Source organism: Miniopterus schreibersii, assembly GCF_964146895.1.
Source record: "Miniopterus schreibersii genome assembly, chromosome: 3".
NCBI lineage: Eukaryota > Metazoa > Chordata > Mammalia > Chiroptera > Miniopteridae > Miniopterus > Miniopterus schreibersii.
The window spans coordinates 19,017,575-19,036,173 of NC_138103.1; the positions used below are offsets into that span (position 1 = coordinate 19,017,575).

The 18,599-nt window shown below is 45.6% G+C and overlaps 1 protein-coding gene across 3 annotated transcripts in view; it reads right to left on the bottom strand.

Annotated features, from left to right (window-relative positions):
* Nucleotides 1-18,599, bottom strand: part of CPPED1 (calcineurin like phosphoesterase domain containing 1) — a 95,823-nt gene that overhangs the window by 24,129 nt on the left and 53,095 nt on the right. For all 3 annotated transcript variants that reach the window (XR_013998520.1, XM_081133207.1, XM_081133206.1), the window contains exon 3: nt 6,701-7,123. Coding sequence is in view for 2 of the 3 variants with exons in the window: in XM_081133207.1 (XP_080989333.1) it covers nt 6,701-7,123 (423 nt within the window). In the remaining variant the exon portion in view is untranslated. The remainder of the gene's footprint in view (nt 1-6,700; nt 7,124-18,599) is intronic.

Consider the following 18,599-nt stretch of genomic DNA (forward strand, 5'->3'; position numbering starts at 1 on the left):
TGATAAACAGACACAGCTATTTCCCATGCATGTTTGGTTCCTTTTTGAAGTGTTACAATGGGATTTTTCAACAAGGTTTTTAATCTTTAGTGTAAGAGTGACCTACAATACAGGAGAAGGACCACTGTCTGTTTTGTTCATTCCTGTCCTCATTGCCTAGCACTGGGCCCCAGCTATCTGTTGAATGAATGAATGAATGTTGACTTAACTTTGGGAACCAGCAGCAGCACACATTTACACATGCCAGATTCTCAATTTATAAATATTTACCATCAGGACTTGATTTTAGCTTTAATTAGCCCAACTGTTAAGGGTACCTCCAAAGTGAGAAATGTAATCCATCACTTCACACCAGATGTAGCTTCGGCAGTTGGTCCTTTATCTAGTTTTATATGAAACACAGACTTCAAATGACTAAAGCATGATGTTTTATGGTGAATTGGCTGGGAAAATAAACTTAAGACCAAATCATAAAAAATAAAGAGGATAAATTCCTGAAGCTGATATGCTCCCAGAAACCCCTGATTCTACACGTGCTTTAAAAAAGAACTGTTGTCCAGCCTGTGTAGCTCAGTGGTTGAGCACCAACCCATGAACGAAGAGGTCAAAGTTTGATTCCTGATCAGGGTACATGCCCAGGTTGTGGGCTCGATCCCTAGTAGGAAGCGTGCAAGAGGCAGCCAATCAATGACTCTCTCTCATCATCGATGTTTCTCTCTCTCTCCCTCTCTCTTCCTCTCTGAAATCAATAAAAAAAAAATCCCTTTTTTAAAAAAGAACTGTTTGTGAGTTCTCACTTGAAAGTTGGTTAAAAATGCATTTAAAATACAGCACATAAGATGATTGCCATTTCCTTGTGAACACACTTGCTAGACTCAGAAAAATGACTATGAAGTTATACATGGAAAGGCGTGTTTACTAACACATTAATTGGCGAGGCATGTGCTTTAAAAAAGTAAACAAAGAGTCCAATTCTATCATTAAATTCCATAGGGGCTTTCCACCTAGGTCAGTGCTTTCCAACCTTTTAAATTAACACACCCTTTAGATAAAACTAAAGATAGCATGCATTCCTCATCTATCCTGAAAAACCTCAGATTTCCAGTGACTCTTTCCTCCTAGGAGCCAAGAGGTTTTTGTCTAGTTTCACTTACTGTGGTTTGTATTACGAAGAGTTGCTAATTCCTTCCTTTCTCAATTTATAAAGTTATGCTAGCACACTGCTCCCCAAACATGCCTGTTTTTGCCTGGAGATTCTCATGTGCACCCATAAGAAGATCCTGCCCCTCCTGCCTGCCCCAGAGGGGTGAGGAGCCCTGCTCTAACTGAAGAACAAAGCCAGACCCCACCAAAGCAAAGTGCCTGCTAAGGGCTCACAACAAGTTACGTATAACAACAGACAACCCTTTATCAAGCAGGTACTGTGTTCCAGGTGCGGTGCCAGTGCTTTGACATAGGCCACGCTCCATTTGATTGTCACATCAAACCCTACAAGGTTGGGATGATACCCCCATTTAGCAAGTGAGAAATCAAGGTAGGAAGACGTTCAGCAGCTCATGTGGAGCCACTTACCTGGGGAGCAGCACTGAAGGATCTGAATCTAGGGCTGTCCAAAGTCAAAGCCCATCTGCTCACCCTGGTGTTATATGGCGTCACCCATCCCACCGACGTGGACATGTCACCCTGCACCACCTTCACAATCTCTGCCTTACCTGCATACTACCCATAATATTATTACCTAGTATTTTTCTTTAAATTGATGAGCTAGTTCTGCTTTTCTAACACGTTAAAATAAACACTCAAGTGTTAGATTTTAAGTGTCCCACGTACCCTCCCCACCTCCACCCCTACCTCCAATTACATCACAGGCCTCCATGAAACCTGCCTCACTCGGGTGCACCCCCCGCCCAGAGGAACACCAGGGCCTAGTTCTGGGCAGTGAGTCAGGCAGCTATCTCAGTGAAGTCACCTGAAGCATCCTGGAATTGGACACATGCACAGTGCACACAAGGTCCCAGGGAGAGAAGGAGCGACACACTGTAATGGGAATGTTTCTCTAAGCCCGGGGTGGGAAAATCATGGCCTATAAGCCCACCCATTTGCTTAGGGTGAAAGCACCCTCTGTGGATGCTTTCATGCTACAAAGGCAGAGCTGAGTAGTCACTACAGAGATTGTAGTCCAAAATTTCTGACCCTCTGCAGAAAATGTCTGCAAGTCCGCCAGCCCCTGCTCTAGGTAACGCATTTCCCATCAAAAAGTCAGCTGGTAAACACCAATCCACGGGTAACATGGACATTACCTATGAGTCTGCTAATATATAGGTTTGAATCAAGTTTAAATCAATTCCATTTAACCAATATTTATTCATTGAGGAGCTACTATGGGACAGCCTTGGCCAGGGGCTGGGCAGACAAAGGGGAACAAGGCTGGGATCCTACTTCCTGAAAAAATCAGGGCGTAAAAAGATTTCAGCACAGTGCAGTGAGATGCTAGAATATGATTTGGTGTTTTATTTTTCCTATAAAGTGAACCCTGGAAACCTAACCTTTTGTTCTTCAAAACTCTGAAATTCTAAGACCATAACCTTAGGCTGAGAGCTCTCTTTCTCTAGTTTGTCTGTTTGTTTTTTAAGCATAAATACTAGAGATGAAACTACAATTCATGAAATTACTCATTAACTTTTGCAGGAAAGATCAACTTACCCGGTTTTTTCATAATTGCCAAATTTACTCTTACATAGTCCTAATCTCTCTGCTGAGCGTGGGGAAAAAAGGTATCGAGACATCAAAGCAAAGAGTTAAAGAGTTAGGATTTCATTTTTTAAGATCGCGTTTTTAAGTTGAAATCCATATTAGCTGGGTCACACATTAACCCTCTGCTGGAAAAGGCACAGGGATGGAGAGACAATGGCCAGGTTCTGCCAAGATTTCATTATCGACTACCTATCTCTGCAACTCCAACTAGGTTTCCGGTGAATTAAGGAGAAAACTAATCTCGCTAGCTCATGGATGTGATGAAACTGATTATCCTCAGGCAGAGCAAGAAGACGACAGAAACTAACGGGAGCCGCTGCACATCTGTGCATCTGTCCTGCCCTGATAACTGTTTATTTGTACTGGCTATTGACAACGTTTTTTATCATACAAAGAAGGTTTTTTATTGAGCTTCAAAAAGAAAAACAGAATGCACCTGTTTCTAGGGAAACCTGAGCTGGGAAGCTCGTGGGCTTGGATTCAGAGATCGCATCCCTACACACGGTGGCCCACTGTATAGTAACACCCTCCTCCTCCTCTACCTGGTCCCATTTAGAGATTACTGCAACAATGTGAGATGATTGCTGATGCTCGTTATTAAATCATTTATTCATCCCACACAATGATTCAGAATTATTCATTAAGCCTCCTGGAAGGAAGCTGGGTTTTACCTCCAGGGTGGTTGGAGGAGGGATGTGCTCTTTAAAGGATATTTTATAACAACACAATTATCATAATTAAAAGCTACCCTGGATATTCTGATGAGCTTTTGACATATTTTTGAGTAGTGGCATTTTAATGCAGGAGATTTTAATGAGACTGAAATAGGATTAGGGATAATATTGCTGTGGGGGGAAGCTGAGGCAGTATTAAATACCATCTGCCATCACCACCCCCAATTTCATCATGGTCCTTTAGTTAACTGATTTTCCAAAATGTCACTTGAACTTCTGGCTTTCCAAAATGAGTTCAAATTACATTGCTGTGACCGAGCCATCTCCTGCATTACTGAGTCACAGTGCAGACACTGCCAGGGGAGCCCACCTACCTGAGCTTCCCCACCAGGCAGGTCACTCAGCCTGCTAGAGCTGTGTCCACACCTGATCTGATCTCTTCCTGACGTTGCCTGTGGTTTGTTCTGTGTTTGAAAGGCCATTAAGCAAAGGGCCTGGTTTGGTTAAGCCACGAAAACTGACGGGACTGCTGCAAGGGCATCCATCTCTCTGGTTTTCACCACAAGCAGGTCTAGGCGAAGATCCTGAGGCCAGTAGCCATGAGGACTCCTTCTCACACATGAAGGTGGTGCCTGGTGGGAAGACTGAGGGGCCACTTGTGAAGAGAGAAACTGACTGCTTAGTGAACTGGAGAGCCAGCATGTGAGTCAGAGAAGAAAATGCACACGACCAAAGGACTTGGAGGCCCTGTGATGGGTACTGACACTTGGAACACCCCACGGGAAGACTGTGCCCGGAGCTCTGTGCCCAGCATACAGTGGTGCTAAACAAAGACACAGGCTCTTGTCAGTTGGTCACGGAGGGAAGGGGTGTGAGTCGGTTATAGTCCTTCATTCATCCCCCAATACTGATGAGGCATTTATTATGAGCTGAGACCTGAGCCAGGCCTCCTGAGTGCAGAGGTGACTATAACAGTGGCTCTGTGTTCAAGGAGCTGAGCCCAGTAGGGGATTCAGACAAGTCAACACATGCAAATCTGCTGGGACCAAGGAAAGCTGAGGAGTGGGATGGGGCCGGGGGCACCTCACACTGAAGGTGTCACAGTAAAGTAGGCGTTGGCCAGCTGAAATGGATGAGGAGGACATGAGGGGGAAGGGTGAGGAGCTGGCCTTACCCTGGGGGTGAGGGGGCCTCAGATGGGTGGAGGCTGTGGAGCCACCTGCCCTTCTGGCTGCTAGGTGGAGATGGACTGGAGTAAGGAAGAGCGGGGCAGGGGCACCAGGTCAGGGCTGTTGCTATGACCCAGATGAGAGACAATGGTGGCCTAAAGAAGTGGACGGGTTGGAGGGGTATCAAGGAGGCAGACTTCAAGGCATATGATATATGAGTCTTCCTGGGCCAGGAGGCTCTGCTGGAGATGGTCCATCAGGGTGCCAGAGCCCGATGCCACTCAGAGAGGAATAAGAAACTAGCTCCCTGCTCTGTCCCCAGTTTAGCAAACAATCTCCTGACTATAACTTAGAGCCCCATGTCGCTCTACCTTTGGGAAGAGACTGTGCTGTTGGGGGTTTCAGTCTTGCCCTAAATTACTTAACTGGCATTCTGGTGGTAGTTTCTGTGAGCCGGGGCATGGGGAGCCCACCTCTGAGACACAGGCCAGCTCTGGTGTGCCAACAAATCCTTCCTGTGCTTGCAGGGCTGCAGGCCTGACAGGGGAGGTGGCCGGGGCAGCCCAGATACAATGCCACCCTCTGGGGTTCCCGGTGGGTGGGCAGCAGGCTCCCCCAAGGATGCCCTGTTAGAGCTGTAGGCTCTCGCTTTATAAATATGTACAGATCTCAATATCTGGGGGTGCTGGTGATCACATCTGCTCCATCCTACGATGGGAAAGCCCTAGCCACATGCCACTCAAGACTGTGGTTGACAACAACAGAGAACAAAGAGCAGCCAGGGGGACGGCATTTGCATCATTTAACATTTGATATGAAAGGAATCATTTGAGTGGCATTAAATGTTCTCTCTGACATTATTCTGTTACAAAACAGTCTCCATGGTGGTGCCGATGCCATCTTGACACTTATTTCCTTGTCATCGAAACGGTTTTCTACACCAACTCAAGCATGGCACAAATTTCAAAGACCTTAATAGAAGTTTTCTTACTTCATCTCCATGAAACAGTTGGAAAATGTCTTCAATTATGCAAGCTTTTTATAAAATGCCTCAAAAATACAGCAGGGCCTATTGTACTTTTCACAAGTGAATGTGAACTCATTTAATACTCCAAGATGAAAAGAAGAGTGTTGGGATTTTTTTTTTATCCTAATGAATGATTGCTACTTGGTTAGGCCACCTCCCTCTCCTTATACCCTAACCAATAAATTTAAATTTTAGGAAAGTCTGACAAAGTATACTCTGGAAAGATCTAAACAGAGGCATTAGGAACAAACAAGAGACGCAACAGCTGTCAAAACCGTTTTTATGAGCGGAAGACTGCAGGTGGCACCAGGAGGAGAAGTGAGTTGCGTGAGTCAGTGCCACACAGAGGGCCACAGAAACCAAGATCTCTACAAAGGGAGCATCTTCATGTGTGTGTGTGTCAAATGCACGATCAGTTAAAAATGTACAGCAGACTAAACACGTTTAATGTGAGATCACACCATGTATGCTTCTCCCCTGGTCTGGAGGAGAAGTTGGTCCTCTCCAAAGGAAAACCAGTGAGGCCCAGGGCCTGCCTGTCCATTGCAGTCCCCACCCCCAGGGTCTCCCAGGATACACCTGAAGGGGGGTGAAACTTGGTTCTTAAAGATCACCTGCCCTTGGGCAAGTTCCCGCTCCTCAGAGAAATGAGAAAAGTTGCCCCTGGTATCTTCCCTTTTCAGGGGCACATACAGTCACACTCAGACCCTGCCCCCAGTGACCTCCTACCTGTAGGCCCCCCGTCTCAGCATCCTCAGCTGTGAGTAGCTCCCACAACTTTAGTTCTCATAGCTAGGGGCTACTCTAATGCTTTACAGCCTCTTTTCATTTAACCCCTCACAGCTGGCCTATGAGAGCTACTTCTGCTATTCCTATTTTACAGGTGAGGAAACTGAGGCTTGGAAGGGCTAGGTAGCTCGTCCAAGGCCTCACGGCCAGTGAGTGACAGAGCTGAGATTCAAAGCTGGTTCTGCCTGAAGCCCCATCCTCTCTCCCCAGGCTGCAGAGGGGCAGAAGGATATGGAAACCACGTCTTCAGACCACCCTTCCATCCAGACATCAGGTGCTGCTGTTACCTGCTCTGGCGAACTTGTCTGCCATCTCCTTCCGCACGGTCCTGGTGAGGCTGAAGTAGTCATCGTCCTCGTCAATGCTCTGCAGGAACAGCGGGATGTGCTGGAAGACGATGGCGTGCTGGCACTTCTGCTGCCCCGCGACACTCAGCTGCTGGTCCAGCCACTGGTCCTGCGCCTGCTTCAAGGCAGGGCACCTGGAGGCATCGTACAGGAGCTGGGAGTTGAGAACGAGGAACAGGACGCCCCCGACCCAGAAGCTGAAGTAGTCGTCTCCCCATGTGTGCTGGAACTCGGCGATGGTCTCAGCGGTGGGGACATTGCCCACATCGTGGTTGCCGCTGACCAGGACCAGCGGGATCTCGCTGTCCACGGTCCTGAGCACCCGCTGCAGGTCCTCCGTCTGCTCCTTCCGCCACGGCATGCCTGGAAGAGCGAGGGTCACATTCTGAAATGGCCCGGGTTGAGTTTGCAGTAACTAACACAAAATAAGAGGGAGTAACCTAGAAATCCATTCAACTGGGCACACAGAAACTGCAAAAGTAATCCTATGCTAAAAGCAAATCAACAAGTGAGCTGGAAATCGTTACCCCCTGGGTTGAACTGTCCTTCCCTCAGGATGCCTTGCAATTCCATGACTAAGTGTCCACCTGACCCCTGTTGCTGACTGAATGGTGGTGGTCATTGTAATAGTAAATGTTAGTGAAGCTTGATTTCTATCTTTTATCTAGATGAAAAATAAATAGAAATAGTTGTAACTGTCTTGCCCCATCTCAGTGGGTTGTGATGTGCACCCCTGTGGTGTATAGTCCCAAACCGAATTTTTCACACTGTACACATGGCCTTGCAGACTCTGTGAGCACCTTTATGGGAAAATTCTTAGAACCTGAGTGGCTTCATCAACAGGCACATGCTTCTTGCCAAATGCTCCCCATACAGAGAAAGAGACATTTTATATTCCATTAGAGGTGTGTAAAAGCGCAAGGGCTCAACATCTTAATGTTAAGCGTATCCCCACTGGCACAGGACTCAGTATGGAGATGATTATTTAGCTAGAGAGCTGGAAAGTGTGTGGGGACCTGCCTCCCTCAGGTTCCTGGCTTCCACACTTGCTATAATAATGCATTATTAAAACTTTAGTAAATGGGTTTTTAAATGACCAATTCAAATCCACACCTGTTTTTTGAGCCACTATGTGCTCATTTATTCAACAAATATTTACTGAGTGTAGACTATAAATCAGGCACTGATTTAGTTCCTGGGAGCGAGCTATGAGCCAAAGACACACAAATTCTTCCCTTCAAACTGGGGAGTCAGGTAACTTGTCAGGTACATGATAGATGTGCACCCATCTGTTTCAAATGCTATGAAGCATCACTGAGAAAGCAAAGTGGGGAGAGGACCTCCTTCCTGCACCACGTTAGTCCTGACGAATGTGCTCGCCATCGTGTGAAGACAGCACAGGAAAAATGATGAAAAGAGCAGCCCAGCTCCCAAGGGACGAGGCACACTCACCTGGAAAAGGCTGCCACGGCCGGTGAAAATGACACCCAACAGTTCATTTCCATCATGAATTAAAAAGAAAGCAAAAAGTCTTTATGAAGCAATTACAGCTCAGAAAGACCATAAAGCAGAAATGAAGGAATTCATCTAGACGATCATAAAACAGGCAGAGGTGAAACAGGAACTGGGAGAAACAACCCAGGAAGGAAACAGAGGGAAGCAAAGCCGTCTCAGAAATTATCGCCACGGAGAGAAGCGGCAGTGAGATTTCCTTTACAGCCAAGTATACGCTGGTTTCTCTAACTATCCCGTGTAAGCTCATGAAGAAGGTGCATTCTCTATTGTTGAGTGTGAAGTTCCTCGTATTTCCACTCAACCACCTGTCGATGGTGTGATGCAGATCCCATGTCATTAGTCTCTGCTTTCGGCCTGTTGATCTGCATCAGTTTCTGAAAGACTTGGTTAAGTCACCACTGTAATTGGATTGATCCATTTCTCCTCAAAATTCTGCCAACTTCCGTGTTCATTTACTCTTAGCTACATTGCCAGATGCCTAAGAGTTGAAAATTTCCATCTCACCAAAATGCCTTTATATTTAACCCTAATAAAATAAATTAGTAAAAAGAAAAGACATAGAGCCACTCTCTTGCATGTGGCTATCCAGTTGTCCCAGCACCATCTGTTATAAAGACTGTCCTTTCCCCACTGAATTGTCTTGGCAACCTGGTCAGAAATCAACTGACCCTAAATATGAGGGTTTATTTCTGGGCTCTCATTTCTAGTCCATTGATCTATATGTCTATCCTTATGCCAGTACCATAGTGTTTTGATTACTGTAGCTTTCTAGTGAGTTTAAAATCAGGAATTGTGAGTCCTCCAACATTCTTCTTCTTTTTGCAACGGTCCCTGAAGTTCCATGCGAATTTCAGGATCAGCTTTTGGTCACTGGAATCCAGGAGAGCTAAGCTCAAGGTCTACCACACCAGAAGCGTGTAGTTTTCCAGGAAGACATGTTTGGTTTCTGCTACTGCAGACACACTGACGGCCTAGCTGTTCTGGGACTAGCCCGTGACCCAGCAGGGTGGGCCCATGCCCAGATTAAAGGTGATTTGTACTTCGGAAAGTAATGTCTCAACCACCTGTGCGCCTGCACTACACAAGAGGGAGGCGGCGAGGGTGTGGGAGCCCTGATGTGTTCTGAGAGAGGGGTCACGTTAGGAGGACTCTGTCTTCATAAAGATTCATTGGCCAAAGGCAGACAGGATGGCTTGGGAAGTGAATGGAGAGGGACTGGCAGAGCAGTGATTTTATGGTTTTCATGCAGGAGGTAATAAAAACTAGAACAGGGCTGTGATACCAGAAATGGAAAATAAAAAGACCATGTAAATATGTGTAAGCTTTGTCCTGTTTGCGTAAGAAAACAGAGAAAATGTGTAAATGTCCGTCATTATCTGAACTTGTCACTGTTGGCCAAGGTCATCCACAAATCATGTCTCCCTCCCCCAAAGTGATCATCTCTTTAGTGTTTATGATCTTCAGAGCCAACCCTGGTGCTACTATAAAATGTGTACATGAATCATGATGGAATGCTCAATTTAACAGAGTACTGCCAGGCACTTGGTACATGGAAGACATTACTCATGGCTGAGGCTGGCAAGAGACATGCAATGTCCAGGGACAAAGCTCCAGGACAGTTATAAGCAGACTCACCTTTGGATCTGGCATGTCCCTTCAGGAAAAGGAAAGACCACAGTTCACTTCTGTTTAGAGCTGCTGGGGGTCAGATATGTGGAAAGGTTTTATATAGAATGACTGCCTCTTTTTACTTTAAGATTCCACTTTATAATCTGAACTCTGACACCAGTGGCTATGCCCCTAAATCTTCAGTCTCATTTGGCATTTTAAATATACAACATAATGAAAAATTAATACAAGGTCCATAGTTAAACTCCAAATACAGTCACTGCTCTTTCCAAGCCAGAGGCAAAATCTACAATACCCGAGTTATCATAGGGCTAGAAGAACAGAAATTATTTGTCTTCAGCTAGGCATTTATTCAACACACCTGCTGTCCTACTGTGTGCTAGGTCATGGCCACACCAGCATAAGGAAGTGAATTATCTTTGTTCCCATGAAGCTCAAAGTCTAGAAGGGGAACCAGACATGGAAAAAGGTGATGACCATGTGGCATCACACGAGCTGTGAAAGTTACATGACAGGAGCATTGGGCCCTGGAAGCACAGAGTGGGGGTGATCTACACAGCTGCGAGGTACGAAGAGCCTTCCCAGAGAAAGCCACATTCCAACCAACAACGAAAGGCTTAGGAGGAATTAGGGCCTGCTGAAAAAAGAAGGAAGCCTTCTGGGGCAAAAAAAGAGCAGGATGAAGCACAGAGGTCAGAAAGAGGACCTGGCAGCCTTGGGAAGTGGGCAGTGCACAGTGTACAGCCAGAGTAATAAAAAGAGCTCACATTGTGGTGTACCTATTGTGCTCCCAGCACTGAGCTAAGTGCTTCACACAGATGGTCTCATTGGCTCCTACAAGAACTGATGCAGAATAACACAAATGGGGAAACTGAGGCACAGGTGAGGCCCTCATTCAAGATCACAAAGTTTATAAGATGCTTGCTGGATTTTAACCCAGATAGGGCTGCTAGATAAAATACAAGATGTCCAGTTACATGGAATTTCAAAGGGGTAATATTTTAACATTAATATGCAATATTTGTATTCCTGTATTTTAATTTGTGAAATCTGGCAGCCCTAAATTCAGGCCCTATCTGGGTTAACCTAGCCTGACTCCAAAGCTGGTGTTCTAAGCTATGAATGGAAATGGGTACACACACCCCATCTCCTGGTCAGAGCCAAGAGCAGATGCAGGGTGAACACTATGGGGAAGAGAGGGCACTGCAGGCAACCTCATGAGTTTCTACATTGAGATGCAAGACTATGCTTTCAGTCCCAATCTTTTAAATAGTTATCTTGGCCACATGTTTCTTGATGTGTTACCTATCCAACTGGCAATAGTCAAAAAGTGTTGCTAATACAATTTGTTGATCAGGGTATGGGGAAAGAAGGTAGTCTCTTATAAAGTGTTGGTTGGAGTGTAAAAGTTTCCTTCACTCAAATTAAAAAACCCACATACACTTTGACCCCAATATTTTAACATCTGGAAAATTTCCCAATATGCGTGAGAAAAAATGTACAAGCAATAATTATCATTGCAGCCTGTTTGTAAGAGCAGAGCGGGGCTAGGAGTAGGATAAGGGGAGAAGGTGGAAGATTTAAGAGGCCCCCACTCTCAGGTTTGTGCTAGTGCCTCCTTAAATTCTTCTCCTTAGATGCCTCACTTGCTTCCTCCTACCCTAGTCCTGTAGCATATCATAATGGACAACCTAAGAGAACACGGATCACAGGATGGGTAAATAAGTTATGGTCTAGTCAACCAGTGAAATAGCACGTAGCCACAAAAAGGAATGAGGAAGACCGTCTGTACTCAGGGAAAAAAGCAAGATCGCTACAGGCATACTTCAGAGATGCTGCAGGTCTGGTTCCAGCCGCTGCAATACAGCAAGTATTGCACTTAGGTGAGTGGCAATCTTTTTGCTGGTGGAGGGTCTTCCCTTCAATTTGTTAAAAAAACGTGTAAGTGCTATAAAAACTAGGTCTGCCTGTACACTGTGCATAATTTGCTGCCTTTCATGTGAAGAAAAAAAAAGGAGAATGGCACATAATATGTGCACGACTATTATGGGAGGATGCCTTAAACACTGGGTCTATGTGCCACCTTGAGGGAGAGAAACTGGGTTAGGAGGAAACAGTTTATACACTCTTTATACTCTTTCTTAACTTTGGAAAGTTGGGCCATGTAAATAGATTCTCCATTAAAAATGTAAATAAACAAAATTATGAAAATAAAATATAAGGAAAAAATATGCAACTATGCTTAGAAATATATCTAGGAGAGAGACACAAGAACCTGGTAGTTTTCTCTGGCAGAAAACTGGCATCTGGGGTGGGGGGAGGGGACTGATTTACCAACTGCTTACCCATATACAGAATTTGATTTTACCTTAAAAATTAAAGACATATAACTAACTACATGAATATTAATTACACACACACACATCACACTGTATGCACACGCGCGCACGCGCACACACACACGTTATCAGACCACTTAGAACTGAACAAAACTGGACGACGGTATATAATCCCGGACAAGCCCAGCCCAGAGCTCGGATGCCTTTGCACAGCCCATCAGCTTCAGGGGATCTGATCTTGGTTTGGCATGTGGAATCACTTCCCCCCCAGGGGTGGCACCCCAGGGAGACTCATCAGAGCCACGCGGGGCCAGGCCTTTCTCACTTGCGGCTTTGTCCCCTGTGCTGAAGGAGTCCTTTGCCCTAACACATGGGAATGTCAGCTTCTCCGAGTGTTCTGAGCTGTGCCTGAAATCAGACACCCATCTGTGGCTTGGCTTCAGTCCTAGCAAGCGTTTCTCAGGGAGGTGTTCTGTTTCCCAGTGCTCGGCGCTCTCTCCCAGGGATTTGTGTTAGGAACCTCCTTCTTTTACACACCTTTGACAGTAACAAGGGTTTCGATTTCATACAGGATGCAGCTCAACACGATTGAACAAAATCACATGTTGTTATTAGAATAAAATCCCTCTGCCTGGTTCATTTATTCCACAATTAAACTCTTTGGGGCATATTCAAAGAAAATATCAGAGCAAACCTGGGACGGCTGTTCATGGAATATTGCCACAGTATTTCAGAAGCAGGGGTATAAGGCCCTCGGAAGGATGAGGTGAGTCTTGGCCTTGCAGCCTTTCTTAGGATTTTAATGCACTACGATTTATTGTTTATTGAACACCCAGGCAGGTTACTTCATTTCTAAGAACACGGGTGTCCAGGTTATCACCATTTCCCTCCCAGCTTAGGGCTCCATCTTCTGAAGGGAAAATAGCCACTAAGCCTCCCTTAAAGTACATCCCAACCAGAAGTGCAGGCAGACACCAGAGAAATTTAGTGCTCCCCTGCCATGCACAAAACACTGTGATAATACACATTTTGTTTTCCCTTTTGGGGGTAAAGGAGGAAGGAAGCTATTGCAAAGTACTGGAGAATGCAACCTGGTCACAGAACACATGGAACAGGGAATGAACAGCGCACCCATGGGTTTCCTCTCCTCTTAACCATCCCCACGCTGGCCAGCAATACGCAGTGACGGCAAAATCCCACCAGCACACCACTGTTACAAACCACCCACCTGCACAACTTCAAAATATTTTCTCTTTCCTATGGAGGTTGTCTAAACAACAGGTACTGCAAATAGATTTCAAGTGTTTTGAATCTATTTACTGTTTTAGTAAGAAGTTTTCCTTCTTTTTTCAACAAGATCAATGTTCTCTGTAGCAACAGGACATGAAAGAATGTTGCTTAAAGAAAATAAGACGTCTCTGTTCCCTAGTCCCTGTAGGCACAAGAACGCTAACGAGAATTGATGCTGATACATTCAACCCCTGTCAGGAATATTTAAATTAAATAGCAGGACAATCTCAGTAAGAGAGATGCAGTCAGGGGATGCAACAAGCTGCCCATTTGAGGGGATATAGAGTGGACTTCCAAGTTCAATACATTTAGCAGCTTAAAGAACAGCAAAATCAATATGGCCCTCGAGTAAGCACACTCTGAGCAGTTACTTGCAAGCCCGATGATTTCTCCAGCTGAGGCCGGTGAAGGGGAGGCAGATAACTCAGCCCAGGATGGGTTAGAATTTCCTGTCCTAAAAACTGCTGCTGTACTTTGTCAGATCCCTTCACACCGATAGTCTTCTGGGCCTGCCAAGCTCTCAGGGCTTTCTTCTGCCAGGATTTCACAGGGACACTGGCTTCACGAACGCCCCCCACCCCAAAGCCAGGCTTGGCAGCGATGAGCAGGCTCCAGCAGGATCTTCTTTGCACAATGAAGATGCTTGGTAGATGTGTGTGGATTTGGTATAATTTGGGATCAGCTAAGTGCAGAAATTAACAGGAAGACATTAGGATACACACTGAAATACCCACCTCTAGTTCCTCCTTCCCTGATTTCATAGTGGGCTATCCGCTAGGCCGTGCAGGACCTCTCCTCCTCACTCCAGACTTTCTGATAAAAACAAAAGGTTCAGCAGCTTCTCCACCAGCTCCAATCCAGCTTCTACACACACGCACATACACATACACACACCACCACCACCACCACCACCACCACCACCACCCCTCCTGTTTCTAAAGTCTCTTCCCCTAAGTTAGCTGTGGCCAGTCTTTAGGCAGTTAAAGGTACCACTTGTGGCTTATTTCGGTCTGTGAAACAATAGGCAGTAGCATCTGCCTGTTAGGAACTGAATCCCCTCCCTCTAATCATATACTGAAATTCTAACCCCCAGTAACTGTATACAGTATTTAAGCCTTTCCCCAAGAGAGCTGATCCTCTGTCCTTCCCTTCAATTCCTCTCTACCCCCCTCTCTGCATCGCGGAACTTCAGGACCACGTGCCCTCCCCCTGGTTATAGCTTACTGCCTGCAGGACTGCAATAACCTCTTACCGGCCCCTCAGCTGGTCTCCACACAGCCACCGGCACGAGCTTTCTCAGTGTCACCAGCCTGTCACACCACTCACCTCTCAACCACAATTCAAAGTTACACATCCTTAATCTCATCTTCTTAGATTTTCTCCCATCATCTTCATATTATCGCTCTGACGGCGCCAAGGATGGCCTTTGGCATCTTACGGAAAAGGTACCACCTGAAAACCCTGCCCACTTCAAAACTTGCATGTTTCACGACTCCTCCTGACACAGAATGGTTTGCGATGAGCTGAAGTGTCCCTGCCATTTTGCAAGAGCACAAAGAGGATTCTGCATTTACTCAACATCAGCTTCGCCAGCTCTAAGATGACATGACTCTTGACAAAGGTTTAATTTTAAAAAATCTGTACCACTGCAAAGCTAAAGTATAAACAAAGGCTTTTCGGGGGAGGGGGATCATGCTATTTTGGGTTCACATAGCATCAACCCCTATTCTATCACCACCCTTTACAGATGAGCAAACCAAGGCTTCACTGCAGTCACAGCGGGAGGGAAGAGGGCATGAAGACTCAGAGCCATGCTACACAGGGCCCAGGGCTCAGCCATGGAGGGCAGCCTGGCAACTGGCTCATCACTGGGTCACAGGTGGGGACCGGGGGAGTGGGGAGACCCGGCATTTTAAGTCTCACTGTGTGACCCACTAGCTGTGCTCTCTTTGGCACCAATCAATTATAAACATGCCCTTCACTGTCATTAGTAAGTGCTTCTCTCTGCCAGGGCATCGAGGTAAGCATTTCATACATTATTTCATTGTGATGACAGTCCATCACCATGACATCTCCTACCTGTGTGTTGCCTTAATTTCTCCAGATATAAAGCAGTCATAGTAAACTTGCTATATCTATTTTCAACTAACAGGGAAAAAACAAAAACAAAACAATGATCTTGAGGCAGGATAGTAAGAAGCTAGGAAAATTCCTGGGCAAGTGGAATAGGACACTGAGACAGATAATTAAACAAGGCCAAACAGTTTGACCAATTTACTAGCCAGCTAGTGAATCGCAAGACCTTATCTTCCCTAACCAAGGACAGTGAGAGCGAATGGTTTATACCTCTCCTCCCTAACCAGAGAATGAAGAGCTTAAATCACCCTGGTCTGGGAGATAGATAACAGAGACCCAATTAGTGCCATCTGTGCCAGCCAAACCCAAGAACAGATGAAGTCAGGGGAACAAATAACAAAAAATCTGACTAGAGCCAGACAGACCCAAGATAAAAATAAAGCAGTAAAGTGAACCAGAGAATAATCCCAAACTCCCCTACACACTCATTTTGATGCATCAGCATATTTAAAAAAAAAACGCACCTAGAAAGCTGATGACAAATGATGCCCATGCGGGCTCGCTCTTGAACACACCCATGCCTGTTCTCAGGCATAAACTTCTGACTTTCCTTCTTCTAAACTTTAAATGTCCCCACAAGACATGCAACCAGGGGAGCAGCTGGCAGTGGCAGCTTGTCCTGGGCTTACCCCTTGAACTTGTCTCCAATGCCCCCCTTTTCTCTGACTTCCCAGAGAGCTGACAGCAGCCCCGCCTTGGCTCACTTCTTTCCTGTACCGTTCTGGGGAGCCAAAGCAGAGCCCCGCCTAGGCTCTCTCCTGCTGCTTCTTCCTTTGTTTAAGCCCTTTTTTGTTTCACTGTCTCCAGCTCTAATAAACGCACTCTCAAAATCACCTGTGCTCGTGCTGTGAAATCTTTCCTGCAGGAATACTGGCTGGCTCTAGGCCCGGGCCCTGTCTGGTGACAACGTAGTGTATGGACTAGGTGCCCGGGAGAGTGTGATGACTGAGGACATTCCTTTCCCAACGAAGCTTAGAATGTGAACACAAGGCTATGTCGGAGATGTAGGGAGGAAGGACACTTCCACTCGAGGTTAAGGACCGTCCTCAAAGCACCGGTCAGTGAACCACTGACTAAGTGACCATAAAGAACAAATCACCCTCACAGGCTGTCAACAATGAACAACTTGACCCTGGGTTTACAAGGTACAGTTAGTACAACCAAATGTGTGTCGAATATAGTGGAGTTCTAGACTTGCTGAAATGTAGCCAATTTAATCACTGAGCCGGGCATTCTAGCTAGTGGTAGCAGGGAACACACAGCAACAAAACCCTTTGACCAAACTGTCAAATCTGCCAAAGTGTCAGGGAGGTCACTGGAAATGCAGGGGAAATTCTGGATATCAAAGCCATTTTTATAGCACTCCATTCTGACAGAGTAACTTCAAGTAAAGAACCTCAGAGTAACCTTAAATGAAGACAAGGCTTTAGAATTTCTGAATTCATTATAATTCTGCACTTAACAATACTGTAATACGGGTTTACTAACTTGAAAAGGTTTGTTGCTTTGTAAATAATCCCCTTGTAGCATCCAGAAATATTAAAAGAAAGGGGAAAGACACTGCAATTATAAAATTTTCTTAACCTCTTAGAGTGGTGTTTATTTTATAAATGTATTATGTGCAAAAGTTTGTTCATGAATGGGCTGCTGGGAATGCATCAGGGCTCGTCAGAGAAACAACATTTTTACGGGTGAATAGATCTCAGGCTAACCCACAAGCACCTAGCTACTCCACCACACAGACGAATGCACTGATTCAACCACCAAAGAGGCAAAATCAGGCTTCTTTCCCGCTGCAGTGTTTACTTGCCCAGCAAAACATTTGAGATCTATTGCTGTTGCCATATTTGGTGTCTTTTTATCCTTTCAAAAATGCTCTTACCAGCCAGCATAGGAACCTAACCACTATTTACACCCATAGGTAACAACGACCATAAAGGAATTTAATATACTGGAGATCAATGTTATTAAATAAAGTAATACATATATTAAATACATCTGATTAGAGGGGCAGTAAAGGTATAATTTTGTGGTTATCTATACTTAGATATATTATTTGTTACATCAATAGAAGTAAAATGTACTTTATTAGTGGTTTTAGGATAATACATCTCTAATACGTAAAGAAGCAGGGGAGATAAAATTAAAGGGTTTGCAGGTTGATTATATTCTTGAGGCCCCAAAGAAAGAGTAAGGTGACCCAAGGTCACCGTTGGAGTTTGACCAAATGAAGCAAATGACTCTCCTGGGTTACTCAGAAGCTCCCTGTGTAAGAAGAAGAAATATGATGGCAGCTGTGCTTCATGAAACCCTTACCATGTGCTGAGCACCTGAACTACTGCATCCTGACAAGCCTGTACTATCCTACAACATGCTACATGCTTGGCTGATCAGGTGACGGGGGTGTCTCCTCATGGCAATATTATTCAAAGGAGTAAAAACCACATGGAATGAAGTGGACTGTAACCATGGAAGAAGACACATGCAACACAGGAAGGATGGGCAAAGAGGAATGTAAGTAAAGGACAAAGTCAGCTCTCCTGGGAAAGGGCCCAAGAGGTAAATGGGTGGCATGTGCGGAGTCTGGGAGCTCCAGAGCATCTCGGGCACTGAGTGTGCCTGTCTCATCTGCGGACATAGTCGCCACCACTGTAAGCGGAGAAGGTGTCTGGGACTCCTCCTTGCCATCCCTGCCCTGCCTGTCGCCTTCTCTGCAAAGGAAGGAGGCCCCAGAGGGAGCCCAGGTGGGGGGTAGAGGTCAACACACACCATTGGTTCTTTGGGGAAACATGACCTGACTTCCAGTTCAGGGCTCTAGAAGTCCCAGCCTGCCCCCTAGCCCCAAACCAAAGGGGTGGAGAGGTTCCAGGGGTGAGGGGAACACCTGGGACACACACATGGGATATAACAAGGTTAAGTGCTGGGATTTT